This window comes from Pelophylax lessonae, assembly GCF_965119305.1.
Source record: "Pelophylax lessonae genome assembly, chromosome: 10".
In the NCBI taxonomy this organism is placed as follows: Eukaryota; Metazoa; Chordata; class Amphibia; order Anura; family Ranidae; genus Pelophylax; species Pelophylax lessonae.
The window spans coordinates 201,595,501-201,611,556 of NC_138777.1; the positions used below are offsets into that span (position 1 = coordinate 201,595,501).

At 42.2% G+C, this 16,056-nt stretch overlaps 1 protein-coding gene across 1 annotated transcript in view; it reads left to right on the forward strand.

Annotated features, from left to right (window-relative positions):
• The window catches only part of TANGO6 (transport and golgi organization 6 homolog), a 121,503-nt gene extending 106,450 nt beyond the window's left edge, over window positions 1-15,053 (forward strand). Inside the window, exon 18 of the mRNA XM_082270386.1 lies at window positions 14,675-15,053. Coding sequence (XP_082126512.1) covers window positions 14,675-14,851 — 177 coding nt within the window. The 3' untranslated portion in view covers window positions 14,852-15,053. The remainder of the gene's footprint in view (window positions 1-14,674) is intronic.
• Window positions 15,054-16,056: the final 1,003 nt, after the last annotated feature.

Consider the following 16,056-nt stretch of genomic DNA (forward strand, 5'->3'; position numbering starts at 1 on the left):
AGTAGTAGGGTTGAAGCTGTTATAGCTGCAAAGGGTGGGCCAACTCAATATTGAACCCTACGGACTAAGACTGGGATGCCATTAAAGTTCATGTGTGTGTAAAGGCAGGTGTCCCAATACTTTTGACAATCTAGTGTATGTCTGCACCGCAATTTGTAGTGTGCATTAGCGCAATGTGTGACAAAGTGACAATGTAACGGGGGGACCAGGACTGACCATTGTCACTTTATAAGGAGTCTTTGCACAGGGACTTAAGGTCAGATATTAAGGTCAGATTCAGCAGTGACTTTAATGAAAGCTGCAAGCTTTAAAATATTTAAATTACTTTTGACATTTTTACAATTTTACAGCTTGCATGAGTGTTTAAAGATTGGGTTTACCATTAGTAGACATTTATACATTTATTAGTTATGTATACACATTTGTTATATTACACAATTATTATCTACATGCGGGGAGGAAGGAGGGAGGCTCCCGTTGCACTTGCTGGCTGCTCTGATGTAAACACTGTAGGTCTCATAGGCCTCAGCACTACAGTTGTGTTTCTGCCTCCTCTTCTCCGGACTGTTCAATAAATGCCCCCACAAGTCAACAAGAGAAGAAAGTTGGCATGACATGGGGGGTGGCTTTTTAGCAAATATAACTTAAAGCGTTTGTTACCTCAACACTTCATATCACATGTGCCTGCTGTACCGTGTACTTGTATGAGAAAGTATCCTGTTCTCTTTGTATTGCTTCCTTTGTGTGAAATCCCTGGTGTCCCTGCTAGCCCCTCCACTTTTCTATTAAAAACTAACCACACTAAGCAGGAGAACACATCCTGGTCAGTTCTCTAGCTATTCTGGGAACTCGGTGTTCTCTCCAATGATCAAACTTGTCTTGACACGCTGCAGCTGCATAGCCATTCACTGAAGAAATACATCATTTTTCTTGTCTGGTGTAAACTGTAAATTATCCAAACATTTCCATTTGCATGTTAATTTTTCTGCAGATGCACATCAACCATCTCTCTTGGATGAACTTGTCATTCTTGGTGTGACATCTGCCCATCAGCCAACCTGAATCCGTCTTTATCTTCTGTTTTTTTGCTGTCAGCTGCAGTTGCCTTTTGAAACCGCTAACAATCAATACCATCGTCCTGGCTCCTAGCTGTAAATTCTCTGCAGTTGACCTCTGGAAGTGTCGCATTAGCCCTGCAGAGATCACTGACATCTAAGGAATCCTGTACTTCTAAAATTGTGTGTGCTTGAAGGCTTACAAACTGGATCCATTGCTCTAGCCCAGAGGTCTGTAAACTTTCTGAACAAAAAGGCCAAAATACTGTCCTTCAGACTTTAGGAGGACCGGACTGTAGCCAGTGGGGGTAAAAATTGTCTTGGCATCAGTGGGAGTAAACTGTGCCCCATATTTGATACCAGATGGAGTAGTAGTGCCCCATTTTTGGTGCCAGTGGTAGGAAGAATGCCCCATTGTTTGTGTCGGTGGGGGGAATGGTCCCCTAAGGGCTGGATAAAGCTAAGCCAAGGGCCTCATCATGCCCTTGGCCACAGTTTGGAGACCACTGTGTTCTAGTCAACCAGTGTAAAAAAGAACAATGCAGGCCACTGTCAATTACAATAACTCGTTCCAATTTTAAAGATTCATTTAACCTTTTTTGAACCTCCGAATGATGACTGTACCTAATCCTCTAATATTTAGCTTCATGCTCTTCCTTACCCCAAGGTGGAGGTAAGGAACAACATGGAAGAATGAACAAGGTAGGTATTAACAACATGGAAGACATTAAAGATCACCAGGTTACAGAGCACCTTTTTTATTTTAGGTTTAAGAGATTTTTTAGCAAAGCCCCATTAAACAGGAAGGTTTGAAGAGTTTAGGAGTCAGGAGTATGCGAAGCAGAGTTCAAAGGTCAGTAGTAAGCAAAGCTGAGTGCAAGAGTGTTGTGGAGGTCAGTAGTATGTACCACACTGCGCAGGGGTCAGAAGTCTCATGATTCACTGTGAAGCGGTCTGATGTAAGTAATGCAGAGTGCAGGGGTCAGGAATTAGTAATACAGATATTGAAGGTCAGTAGCGTGTAATGCAGAGTACAGGGATGAGACGTAAGTTACACAAAGATCAGAGATCAAAAGTATTAAAGTAGAGTTCAGGGGTCAGAAGTAAGTAACACACAGCCCCACAAGTAAAAATACCCCCCTTCCAGTGCAAACCTCTACCCCTACCCCTTTATAAAATTCACCCACCAGATAGACACTCAGAGCAGAGCCCAGCAGAGTGAGGGAAATACTTTGGTCTCCCCTTGGCTGTGTCATAGGGCACATCAGAGCCAGGGAGGAGCCTTGGATTTTCCTAAGCCTTTTCATTCTCATTGCTTCTCTGATCTTTGATTTGAGAAATGGCTGACAAGTTGGCAATCTACCTGTCATCTGTTTACAATCATTGTGTTGTCAGCTCTGCCCCTAGTAGTAGAAAGACTGGAAAATTAACTAGGTGTGTAGAGCTCAAAGAAGCATGGGGCCATGATGCTGTGCATCCAAAAAACATAGGTGCAATTACTGCAACCTGATCCGAAAGGAGAAAGAGAGGAGGGAAAAGAGTAGGATCAGGAGAGGAAAAACAGGAAGAAAGACTAAGGCCAAGAGTGAGGGGAGCAAAGGAAATTTTTATTTTTTGAGATATAAATTAAAAAAAGCCTGAAAATTTTGCAAAAAAAAACCAAAATTCTTTACTTTCTGCTATAAAACCTATCCAGTGTACAAAAAAAAATCCAGATGTCTTTATAAATTATGACCAGAATGTATTCTGCTCCATGACTTTGGTAAAAAAAAAAATCCCAATAAGTGTATATTGATTGGTTTGTGTGAAATTATATAATTTATAAAAATATAATTTTTATTTACTGCTAATGTGGGTAATCAGCGACTTATAATGAAGCTGCGATAGTGCAGCGGGAAATCTGACATTAACTGTCCCTGGGGGAGGATCTGACTTAGGCCCCTTTCACACGGCTCCGTTCTGTCGACAGAGCCGTTCTGCTCAGCAGGGGATCGATCTGCCGATCCCCGCTGAGCAGGCGGATGATAGCTCCGTCTCTGCACAGGTGTCAGATCCCCACTGTCCTCTATGGGGGAATCGGATGAGAAAGGGACCGCCTGTCCGTTCTCATTCGATCCGATCCGCCAGACGGATGGAAAATAGGGTTTCCATGTGTCCGGATTTGAGGGACAGGATATGATTGGATCAGATGTCAGTGGACATGCCTCCACTGACATCCGCTGCCCCATAGAGATGCATGGGGCATCCGTTCAGATCTGCCTGAAAAACTGACAGGCGGATTTTAACGGTCCGCATATGTGAAAGGGGCCTAACTGCCTCTGACATCACCAGTGCCATGAATACCGTGATCAGTGCTAATAATATACACTGGCTGTAAATGGGTTAACATCTAGGGCGATCAAGGGGTTAAATGTGTGCCTAACAATGTTTACTGTGTGCTGTATTGATTAACCAATGTGCAGGTCCTTGCTCCCTGCTCCTTCTTTGCAGGGAGAAAAAAAAGGGCACATCTCTGCTGCCAGTAGAGAGCCATGTGTTGTTTATCTACAAAGGGCTCTCTTCTGTCATTGGCCATGCCCTGCTGATCAGCTTGTGCTGTCGCAAATGGCCGCACAGCCTCATGCGCACCCCCTACCTGGACGTTCAAGATCACGTACATATGAGTGATCCAGTGCAGCAGGACCGTATAGTATAACTGCAGTGGGGGGTCCTGAAGCAGTTAAAATGGAATCTCATCAAATAATATTTTTGAGATTCACCCATGAGGGGTGCTGGTTTTTCTTTTTTTTTTTTTTTTTCAAATATGAATTTTATTCAGGATTTTCCGACAATGCAAACATGTAACATTTCAGCATAAAAAGCCATCTCTATTACAATAGTTATCATTACTTCCTTTTTTTTTTTATATCTTATTTATCCTATAATCCTGTATTTTTTCCCACTTTTTTTTCCCCTTTCCCGTCCCACCCCAAAAAAAAAAAAAATTCTAAACCCCTATGAACCACGGCTGTCGATTAGGAGAAGTCATCTTCTCCTCAGATCTATTCTTCCTAACTTGTCCTATAACATATTATTACCCTCTTCAGAAACCATAAAGTGGTTCCATGGCTCCCAAATTTTTTTGTATTTCTCCTGTCTATTTTGTGAAAAAGCAATTAACTCTTCCATTCTTCTCATTTCTTCTACTCTATTTATCCATTCTGCTAATGCGGGTGGTTGTGTTTTCTTCCAGTTGCCTGGAATGCATGCTTTAGCCGCATTAACCAGGAAGGGGATGATAGAACTTTCATATCTCTTTACCGGTATATCTGATAGATGTAGCAAAAAAAACCCCGGGTCCTCCTCCACCTTATGTTCCGTGAATTTCTGTATAATATTCCTGACTCCCGCCCAGAATGGCTTTATTTCAAGACAGGACCAGAAGATATGGAACACCGTGCCTATTTCTTTCCTACATCTCCAGCAATTATTTGTTTCTCTCGGAAACCAAGTATGTATTTTCTTGGGTGTGATGTACCATCTTGTTATGACCTTATAATTTAGCTCCTGAATCTTCGTACATCTAGCTGTCTTAAAAGCAAGTTTCAATATCCTCTGGACCTGATCCCCCGACAAATCGATTGCCAAATCTCTTGCCCACTTTGCCACCCACGGGAGCTGCGGTTGTTCCTCTGGATTTATTAGCATATCATAGGCAACCGATAGTGTGCGTGATATGTTCTCTGATTTTACACAGTAATTTTCAAATCTCGTTAGTTTTCTACCATAGCTACCCGGGTTTGATATTGAGACCAAGTAGTGATGTAATTGGACCGCTTGCCAAAAGGATATATCAAATGGTCCGTTTCTATCCACCAGTTGGTTTACTGTGGGCCATTTATTTTGTATTACAAAAGACGAGGCTTGTTCCTGCTTCCTTTTCCTCAATGTTGGGAACTGTCTAGTATCTAGACCTGGGGTAAACTGGGGATTCCCCAGAATTGGGAACAAAGGTGACTCTTTCTCTGTCAATTTATTATATGTGCTTGGTTGTGTACATACTCGAAGTGTGTTGCCAATTATTGGGTGTTGTTTCAGGTCCTTGGGCAGGGATTCATAACACCACAAAGCCCTTTTTAGGTCTACTTCCGTTTGTGCCTGTTCAATTTGTATCCATACTTTATTTTCTGATTGATGCCACCAGTCTAGTACTCTGCTCACCTGAGCTGCCTGATAATATATGTAAACGTCTGGGATTGCCAACCCGCCCCTCTCCTTTGGCAAGGATAAAGTTCTACGCGCTATTCTAGATTTTTTATAAGACCATATATATTTCAGAAATAGGGAATGTGTTGCCTTAAAAAAGGCCCTTGGGACTTTCACTGGTAATGCTCTTATCAGGTAGAGGAATTTTGGTAAGATCATCATCTTTAATAGATTACATTTACCAAACCAGGAATGCAACCCTCCCTGCCATTGTTCCAATAATTTCCTGGTCATATTCAACAAGGGTGGAAAATTTAAGTCATAAACTTGTGATAACTTTGCCGGTATATATGTCCCTAAATACTTTACTGCTTCGTCTTTCCATTTAAAGCAAAAATTGCTTTTCAACAGGTTAACTTGGTTCGTTGGCATCCCCACCCCCATTGCCTCTGATTTTCCATAATTAATCTTTAGATACGACATGGTCCTAAATTTTTTGAACTCCTGAATCAGGTTTGGCAACGAGATTCCCGGGTTCGACAAAGAAAATAGAAGATCATCTGCATATGCAGCTATCTTGTATTGCTTTCCCTTTATTTTTATTCCTTCGATATCTTGGTTAAATCTAACCCTACACAAGAAAGGTTCCACTGTCAGAGCAAATAGCAAGGGCGACAATGGGCAGCCCTGTCTTGTACCATTGCTTACCGGAAAAGCTTCTGACAGGAGCCCGTTAACTTTCACCCTTGCCGTTGGTTCTGTGTATACTCTCGCTATTCTGTCCAGCATGACCTTTCCTAAGCCAATGTAACCAAGCACCGAGAACAAAAAGGGCCATCCCACACGATCGAATGCCTTCTCGGCGTCCGTGCTGAGGACTACACAAGGGATTTTTTTTTCCTTCACTACTTGTAAAATATTCAATATTCTTGTAGTATTATCTCTTGCTTCCCTCGATCTTAAGAAGCCAACCTGGTCTAGCTGCACTATGCTCGGGAGGGATCTTGCTAGTCTATTTGCTAAGATTTTAGTATACAGCTTTAGATCTACATTTAACAAAGATATGGGTCTATAACTACTACATTGTGCTGGGTCCTTCCCTTCTTTTAATATTAGTGAAATGTGAGCTGTAAGCGTGTCCCTAGACAGCTTACCCTCTACATCTGTTGCATTATACAATTTTTCCAAATAGGGACCTAAGATATGGATCAATGTCTGATAATAGCTTGTTGTCAGGCCATCCGGGCCAGGAGCCTTCCCCTGTTTCATTGTTTTTAGTGTTTGTTGTATCTCCTCAATGGTGATCTTAGTCTCTAGATATTCTCTATCCTCCTCCTTTAATTTGGGAAGTTGTGATTGAGCTAAATAACTTTCCATATCTTTTTGCCTAGGTGACGTTTCTTTTAAATTGTATAATGCAGTATAATAGTTTTCAAATTCCCCCAGTATTTGTGCTGGTAAGGATTTCTTAATACCTTTTGCTGTAGTTATATGGGGAATATATGACCTTGATTTCTGTCTTTGTATGGATCTAGCCAACACTTTTCCACATTTGTTACCAGATTCATAATTTAGCTTATGCCCTCTTTGTATTGCGGCCTTCGCTTTAAACTGTAGTAAGTCTGTTATTTGCCTTCTGACTGATTTTAATTCTGCTATTGTTTTGTCTTCTGCGCTTTGTTTATGCTCTATCTCTAGGGTCCTACGTTTTTCCACAAGTTGTGACAGCTGTTTATTCCTTTCCCTCTTAATACGTGAGCCGTGTTTAATAAAAATGCCTCTAACCACTGTCTTATGAGTCTCCCATAACGTTCCTATGCTACAACTAGGCAGATCATTTATCTCAAAAAAGGCTTTCATCTCTTCCTCTACTTCTTTTAATATCTCCTCTTTCTGTAATAAGCTCTCATTTAGCCTCCACATATTCCCCCTCTGAGTAGAGTTTATTCCTAGGCTATATATTAGCGTTATAGGTGCGTGGTCGGACCACGTGATACTTTCTATTCCGGTTTCTTTCACTGCCTGAAGTTGCCCGTGTGGTATAAAAAAAAAATCAATTCTGGAGTAATTCTTGTGTGGTATAGAGAAAAATGTGTAATCCTTTTCGGATGGATGTTGCAGGCGCCAAACCTCAATCAATTGGGCCTCATGTAAAGCTTTTAAAATCCTTTTATTCATTCCCCCTGTAAGTGTTGAGGACCCTGATGAAGTATCCATTTTTGGTGACATAGGAACATTAAAATCCCCACCTATAATTAGTTGGCCTTCCGTAAAATTTACTAGTTCACCTAAAGTTCTATATATGAACCTATCTTGTCGGTTATTCGGTGCGTACACCGTTGCCATTGTAACTTGTATATCGCCAAATAATCCTTTGACAAATAGGAACCTCCCCTCAGGGTCCCGAACACTATCTTGAAGGGTCCATGGAATCTCTTTTGCTATTAATATGGATACCCCCCTTGACTTCGATTTTGAGTACGTAGAATGATATACATATGGGAAGTGTTTATTTTTTAAAAAAGGTAGTTTATCTGTCCTGAAATGTGTCTCCTGTATGAAAGCCACACTGGTGTGCAAACGTCTCAAATCTGTCACTAGCATATGTCTTTTCTCTGGTACATTTAACCCTTTAACGTTATATGACACAATTTTTAAATCCTCCATCGACAGCCGTGGATCACTAAATACAGAGAAAAACAAAAACCACCCCTTCCCTCTCCCTCTAATGACGTGTAAGAGATACCAGTCCTACCCTAAGGACCGCTTCTCTCTCCCGTCACCTTGGATAAATATTTTATCCCTATTTCACACGGCACTTTATGGGTGCCACCTGTGTGACTTTCTCCGTGGGTCGATATGCCCCGGAGTGTTCCCCTGCGGGCTCTCCCGCGCCCCCTCCCGCTCGATCTATCTTCGATCTTTTAATTTGTAAAGCCCAAGCCAATTTCCCCTCACTCCAAGTAAAGCCTCCCCCTACCCCCGTCTCCCGCCTAGGGATACAAGCTATAATTACAACCTGAAGGGGGGGGGGATAGAGAGCAGAGGAGTGGAGAGAGCAGAAGAAAGTTAAAAAAAAAAAAAAAAAAAAAAAAAAAAAAGGGACTTAATATTCTAGATCTGTGCAATCAAAATATAAGGGAGGTCCAAAAAAAAAAAAAAAAGAGGAACCATCCTTAAAGTGAGAGAGAAAAAAAAAAAAAAAAAAATATATATATTTTCCTCCTCTCTCCCCCACCCCCCCCCCACCCATGGCAGGCAGAGGGTGGGGACACTTAACTGCCTCCCCCCTCTCCCTCCGCCCCCCCATACTATCTCCTCGTCCCTTCAATGTCCCCAAATCCCGATATGTAACAGTTCGTATTACTCTCTTCCTCTTATTATCCTATATATAGGGGTTTCCCCCAGATCTCATCACATTTCCTCACCCCGCCCCCCCCCCCCTCCGTTAGGTGAGGGCAATGGGAAATAGGCGAGAGTTGGTGGGGGAAAGGGGAGGGACCCCAGTGCCCGGCTAGCCTTATAGCCTCAGGTGAGACCACCCTATACTTGTGTCCACCTCTGGTTTCCCTCTCCCTCTCCCTCCCATCCCCACCCACGTCCAGCCCCCCCTCCCACTCCCTAAAAAGAAAACAGCAAAAAAAAAAAAAAAACAAAGAAAAATTACCACTAGATGATAACATATCTATACAGCAGAATCTCTCAAGGCTCTTGCGCCAGCTGTTTAAAACAATATACTACAAATATTCAGAATATGTTACATAATACAAGTGTGCTAAGTCGAAGAGGGGGGGGAAGGAAAAAAAAAAAAAAATAAATAAATAAATAAATAAATAAAAAAAAAAAAAAGGGAAAATTTTTATCTTATGTGATCAAAACATAGGGGAGGATCTAAAAAACCCCTCCTTCAAGTGGAAAAAGAAAAAAAAAAAAAAAAAAAAAAAAAAAAAAGGAGAAAATTTTTTATCTTATGTGATCAAAACACAGGGGAGGATCTAAAAAACCCCTCCTTCAAGTGAAGAAAAAAAGAAAAAAAGGAAAGAATTTTTATCTTATGTGGTCAAAACACAGGGGAGGATCTAAAAAAACCCTCCTTCAAGTGCAGGAAAAAAAAAAGAAAAAAAAAGGGGAAAAATTTTTTATCTTATGTAATCAAAACACAGGGGAGGATCTATAAACCCCCTCCTTCAAGTGCGAAAAAAAAAAAAAAAAAAAAAAAGGGGGGAGAAATTTTTCTCTTATGTGAACCAGACACAGGGGAGGATCTAAAAAACCCCTCTTTCAAGTGTAAAAAAAAAAAAAAAAGGGGGGGGGGGGAGGAAATACAATTTTAAAGGGACATTGATCCTCCAGACATTCGGACAAAAATGATGGACAAGCCATAGTACTTAGAACACTCAGAGGAGTTCCCTAGTTATTACAGTTCTTCAGGGTCTACTCCTCTCTTTCTTGTTCTCTCTTCTTGCTGTTGTGAAAACTCCGTGCCTCTTTCCCCCGAGATTCGACCTAACCAGTTTATCACCTCTATTGGGTCCGACTCTATGAATCGGAAAAAGGCCCCTCTATCTTGATAAGTTTTAAGGTTAAAGTAACGGCCGTTTCTACTAAATGTCACGGAAAAGGGGAAACCCCATCTATATGTACACCCCGCCTTCCTCGCCAAATCTAGTAGGGGTCTTATAAGAGCTCTTCTCCGTAGCGTCCCTTTGGATAAGTCTGAATATATTTTCACTGGCATTCCTTCCACCAATAAATCCCTAGTTTCCCATGCTGCTCTCGATAAAAGTTCCTTATGCATATAGCGATGTATCCTGCAAATCACATCTCTTGGTCTCATTAGATCTGTTCTTCTGGGGCCGGGGGCTCTGTGAATCCTCTCAATTTCGAAGTTTTCCGGATATTTTTCCTTCAAAACTTGTTTAAAGATCCCTGTCGCTATTCCTTCCAGTTTTTCACTACTCACCGACTCCGGTATCCCCCGCAATCGCAGGTTACTGCAACGACTCCTATTCTCTATGTCCTCAAGTTGCAGTTGTATTATATCTTCCATTTCTCTCTGGATGTCACTTTTTACCTCTAATGCTACAAGTCTTTCTTTTATCTGGCTTGTGGAGGCCTCCTGTTCTGCTAAATGAGTTTTAATTTTTTGTAAATCTTTTTTGACTCCTTGTAGTTCCTGACGCTGTTTTTCCTCCAGCCTAGTTATCATTTTTTCAATGTCAGCTTTTGTTGGTAAAACTTGTAGCATTTTTTTAAGTTCAGACATCTGTGTGGAAGTCTGTGTAGGGGTACTTGGAGCTGACGACTCTCCTTTTCTAGATCCTGGGCTATTTACACTATTCTCTGAATTAGGGGAAGTAAGCAAAGAGTTAGGCCGGTCACTAGCTTCTGGGCTTACTGATGCCATTTTTGCGCCTTCGGCCGATTTCTGGCTATTGGTAAAAAAACGACCAATTTCACCTTCCAGCTTGCTAGTATTTGTCTTTTCTGTATTTTTCCTTCCTTTCCTTCTCTTAGTGAGGGTCATCCTTTCCTTTCCTGTCTTTCTCTTATACTAGCCGTGTGAGGGCCTTTATTCTCTTGATATACCACCAAATAATTCCAGAAAGATCAATTTCTAGCCGCTAGAGTTTTAACCAGACTCTTTCAGATATTAGCCTATGTTGATTCATTCCCCTTCCATTTAAAGTGTAAAGCCCATAACCGCAGTGACACTTAACATATTACTTTGCCTTAATTTCCACAGTACACAGATCACAGTACTCACGGGACCCGATCCCTCCCGAGGATCCAATTTTACCAGCCGACTTTCTCCTGTCTGCTTTACTTATCCTCTTAGTGCTGCAGCTTTTAAAACGAGCTTGCCAGGGTTTTTAGAGGGGTCGTGTCTACCAGGGCACTGCAGCTCCTCTTGTGGACCCTTCCAAGGTCCTCCTGGGGTCCGCCGCGGTAGATAGCCTCAGAGTTCTCCTTCCCTCCACTCTGCTGATAGTACCTGGCTGATCTGCCGGCGCGACCTTCCCGGTCTAGAGCCTTCCGTTTTGCGCTTCTAGGTCCCTTCACTACCAGGGCGGAGCTTGGTGGAAGCAGCAGGCGGATGACGGTGCCGTTCAGGGTTTACCGATCCCGCGGGGAAGCCCGCCGATCCGTTCCTCTTGGCCCGCCCTCTACCGCTACCTCCTTTCTCCACTCGCTCCGTGGGACCTTCCTAGAAGAGCGGCTTGTCCGTGGCTTAGTAGACCGCTATCCCTCCTTGGCGGCTGGCATGGATTCAACCTCCATGTAAGATCGAGCAGGGAGAGGTGCACGCCACCGCTGAGAGCCTAGCTGAGCACACTCACATGGCTACTTCCGGGCCCCGCCCTCCCTCAAGTCCGAGGGGTGCTGGTTTTTCATGTGAATTTTCATGCTGCCTAATAGTTAGATGGTTTCATGTCTCAAGCTGACCCCAGCATTTTTTTCCATTGTTAAATACAATATAGTAGAAGCTGGAATTGTGAGAATTAAAAGCCTCAGTCTTCCAGGTAATACCAGTAGTGTGTGTGTCACTAGATGTTGCCATCACTTTAAAATATAGTTTCTTAATCAGTTGTCATAGTCACAGGTTGAAGCCTTCACTCCGGTTTCCATAACAACGCATCAAATCTGTTCCAAATGGAGTAATGACTGGTAGTCTAGGAAATGTCATTATCTGATAAGAGGAGTAAATTCTTGAAAGAAGTTCCTATGATGGATGTCAGCAGAGAATAGGTGTGGTAATAGACACTGTGAGAGAGAGCCAAGATTTGTACAATGCAAACCTGAAAATGTGAACCTCTATTTAGAGCCAGAGAGGACAGAAATTGGGGGGCTTTCATGTCTACCTACCAAAGGACTCCTATTTCCATCTGGTTAGTCCTGAGATTTTCACAGCCTTGCCAGGCAGCACATCCGGGTTGGTGACCTGACTGCTCTTTACTGCACTTAAAGCGGAGTTTTACCCAAAAGTAGAACTTCCACTCTTTTGTTTCCTCCCCCCCCCCTCCAGTGCCACATTTGGCACCTTTCAGGGGGGAGGGGGGAACGGGTACCTGTTTTTGACAGATACCCTTCCCCACTTCCAGGATGCGGCGCCCTCCCTCGGAAGCTCGGCACCCTCCTCCGCCGCCGAGCCAGTAGGCATGCGCTTTGCACATGCACAAGGCTTTACTGCCGGGTTCCCTGACCAACAATGGCAGCGGCAGCACCCGACAGCCGATGGAAACATCAGCTGCATCGTTGGACTCCAGGACAGGTAAGTGTCCTAATATTAAAAGTCAGCAGCTACAGTACGTGTAGCTGTTGACTTTTAATTTTTGGAGGGGGAGGCGGTACTCCGCTTTAAGCAAAATAACTAGGTCCCCTGCCTGTCCTCAACCTGTAATAATGACCATTAAAGAGTAGTGATTGAGATCATCCCTCTGCTCTCCCCTCCTGTCTGCATCTTCTCTGTCAGTAGATGTGTATGCAGCACATCTGATGGGTTCTGCTCCTCCTTCCTTCAGTCTTAGTGCTGCCATGCAAGGGGAAAACAAGAGTCAAGCTGGCCATACACCATTTGAAAAATCGGACAATAGCAATTTTGATAAACAAAAGAATTTTTGGAAGGGCTAAAGATACCACGATCATGAAGCGACCAAATTTCAAAAGAGAAACATTCAATGGACATAAATTAACCGGTTTATCATTCGATTTGGTCACATTGGAAGAGAAATTTTGAAATAAAATTGACCTTTTCACATGTGTTCCATTTATGCCCACTTGGTGTACCATACGTTTGTTGTGGACAGATCTTTCTGTCCCTCTTCATTATCGTTTATATCCGCTTTGTTAAGCCTCGTAAACACGAAACGAATTTCCGCCGACCGGTCGTCCGTCTTTTGTTCAGAGTGACAGAATTCTACTTCAGAAGTGATGTCATGTGTCGGATTGCTTTCTTTGTGTTCTTTCATCTCTGAGCATGCCTAGTCTTGCTCATAATATTTTTCCCCATCGAAATCTGTACTAATGAGACGAAAATCGGACGTGTTTTGACGGTCGACAAAAATTATAGCCTGCACACCAGGATTTTTTCGGCCGAAAAGTCAGTCGGTTGTCGGAAGCACCATACTAACAAGCCGAAAATTGGCAGATCTTAGTGCTTGGTATCATGGCAATACAACAGGCTCAGGAGACGAAAACTAGAAGACGACAATGGACTGAGAAACCGTGAAAAATGTATGTTACATTATCACAAATTTGTTTACTTCGAGGTTACAGTTTTCTTGCACCTGTGCATGAAAAATCAAACGTTTTTTCCCGTGCGAGAAAGCCACTAACTTTACGAATTTCGTTGATTCAATGAAAAAATATTTCAAAATTTTCACTCAAATTTTCGGGGCTGAAAATTTAAAACTGATTCTTTTTTCGTCATCCACTATCAGAAAATCGGCCAAAGGTTTCAAAACAATAGAATTTCGTTTGATTTTTTTGTATAGTGTATGGCCAGCATCAGATACCATGTCTAAGTCATGTATTTTCACTATTTGCATTTAAAAATACATTTAATTGTGTTTCTTGTAATAAACCTGTATCTGCATTCATTGTTTTTTTTTCGAGCCCTCAAAGTAAGCCTGAAATACAAAGCTGTCCATGTAGACCTCGCTTTATAATCCTAGTTACCTGGTTATTAACGTGGCCCTCTGGCTTGAATACTTTTTGAGACTCTTGTCTGGAAGTAGGATGCAGGTCAGGAGTCATTACATGGTTTGTAAACCCTCACCTTGTAAAACAATCTGTTCAGTTTAAAATAGTAATTAAAGGCAATATAATAAAAAGCATTATGGACACCTTTTTTCCCCTATTACTTTTTATAATTGACCATATTCTCTTTGTTCTCGGCTGCATAAAAGAAGGGGGGGGGGGCGATTAGCAGCACACTGATCTTTCCAGTGAAGGGTTGTGCAGTGTGGGGGGGGGGGGCTTTGTCAGGACACGTCTGATCATTGGAGAGCAGGCTGAGTTCCAAGCATAGCTAGAAAACTGACCACACTATGCTCTCAGGCCTAATGTGGGGACTGGCAGGAACACCAGGGATTTTTTTTTTCTCAAAGGAAGCACTATAAAGAGAGCAGGAGATTTTTTCATACAAGTACATGGTACAGCAGGCACATATCAGGAATATGAATTGTTGGATTGACATATTTTTAACCCAAATGCTTTTTTTAGGTCAGTTATTCAAAGAATTAAAGCCGGAGGGTAAGCAGGAAAGCCAGACAGTTAGCATTTTCCATGGGAGAGGTCAACTGTGGCTGCTTCCGTGTTTCTCTGATGACAAGTTTCCTTTAATGAAGAGCCAAGACAGAACGTTGTTGTAGACAATGAGAATTTCCAGTAGACATATCTTACCAAAATTTTCCTCCTCTCTCTTCTTCTAGGTGTTGCGTGATGTTCTCTTGGAGCTGTACCGCCTGCTCAAGTTTGTAGTTCAGTGTGAGTCGGACTCTGTGTCGGTTCTTCATGCCCAGCTAGGCCTGGAGGAACTGGACACCATCATGAGAGCTTATCTTTTCCCACCACAGAAGCTGGAGAAGAAAATTGTTGTTTTACCATAAGACATGAAGCTCATCTGGAATTATCACCAGAAAAAGAAAACATTTAAGACTTTTTAGTGGACCCTCTCTAGAGAGACTGCCTTGCGGAGCTCGCCTTCTGAAACTGCTGGTTCCTTGGCTGATCCAGTGATGTGTAGATTTAAGTATATATAAAGCCAACGTTTTTTGCCATTTTGGATAGAATAAAGAAGGGTAAAAATAACATCAGATTTTTTACATCAGTTTTTTTTTTTTTCCACATTCCTTCCTGTCCTGTAGACACAAGAGGAAATTAGAGGAAGTCCTCCCAAAATGAAGTAGTTATCCTTTTAGGAAGTTGTCACTGGAACAAGTGCCCCCATTTGGACATTGCCACCTTAACAGCATTCTGGGCCTAGGGCAAAGTAATGCACTGGGGCCCCTACCAGGGAGACAATGACCTGCGCCATGAAAAACAGTTGGCGTTATGCTACAAATTGGGCATGGATTTTTAGTCTGCAATTTGTTTTACAATGTTTGTTTTTTCATTTTAATTTATTGTTTACATTTTTTTCACAATGCTGTTTAGGAATCTTTGGTGAGATATTAAGGGTCTAAACAGACCCCTGAAGTCCCACATTTGAGACAGAAAGGAACTGAGGAAGCACAATCCCCAGTTCCTTTCTACAGCCTCAGCTGCACAGCAGATGAATGAACAGGAGACCGAGGCTCCTGTTGATTTATAAACTGAAGCGTGGTAAACAGTTTACTATGTTTCAGTTATGAATAAACACACTGAGTGATCGTTACCGATAGCTCACTGTGTTCATTTAAAAAAAGTAAAAAAATAAATAAAATACATTTACCAACACCTTTCCAGTTCCATCCTGAAGATCCCCCTGTGTTCCTGCAGCGGCTGCTGGCAGGAGAGGAGGGATGGGAAGCCAGAGACACTGTGGGAGTGAGGGAAATCCGATAGTGATTAGTGCGGCAGGTGGGGGAAATAACTGAAACTAGTCTATTGTGGCTCACCCTGCAATAGCTAAAAGCCAGCTGGGGAATGTTTTTCTAAGTATCTAAAACTAAAAAGAAAAAAAAAATTTTAATACACTTTAGAGCTTCCGGCACTATAACCTTACCCAGGTTGAAGCAAATACAAATGTCTAAGTCTCAAAAGCAGCCTTCCATCATGCAGATTTACATGCTGGAATTTGTAAAGCTTCCGCTGTACTCCAAGGCCGCTGTAG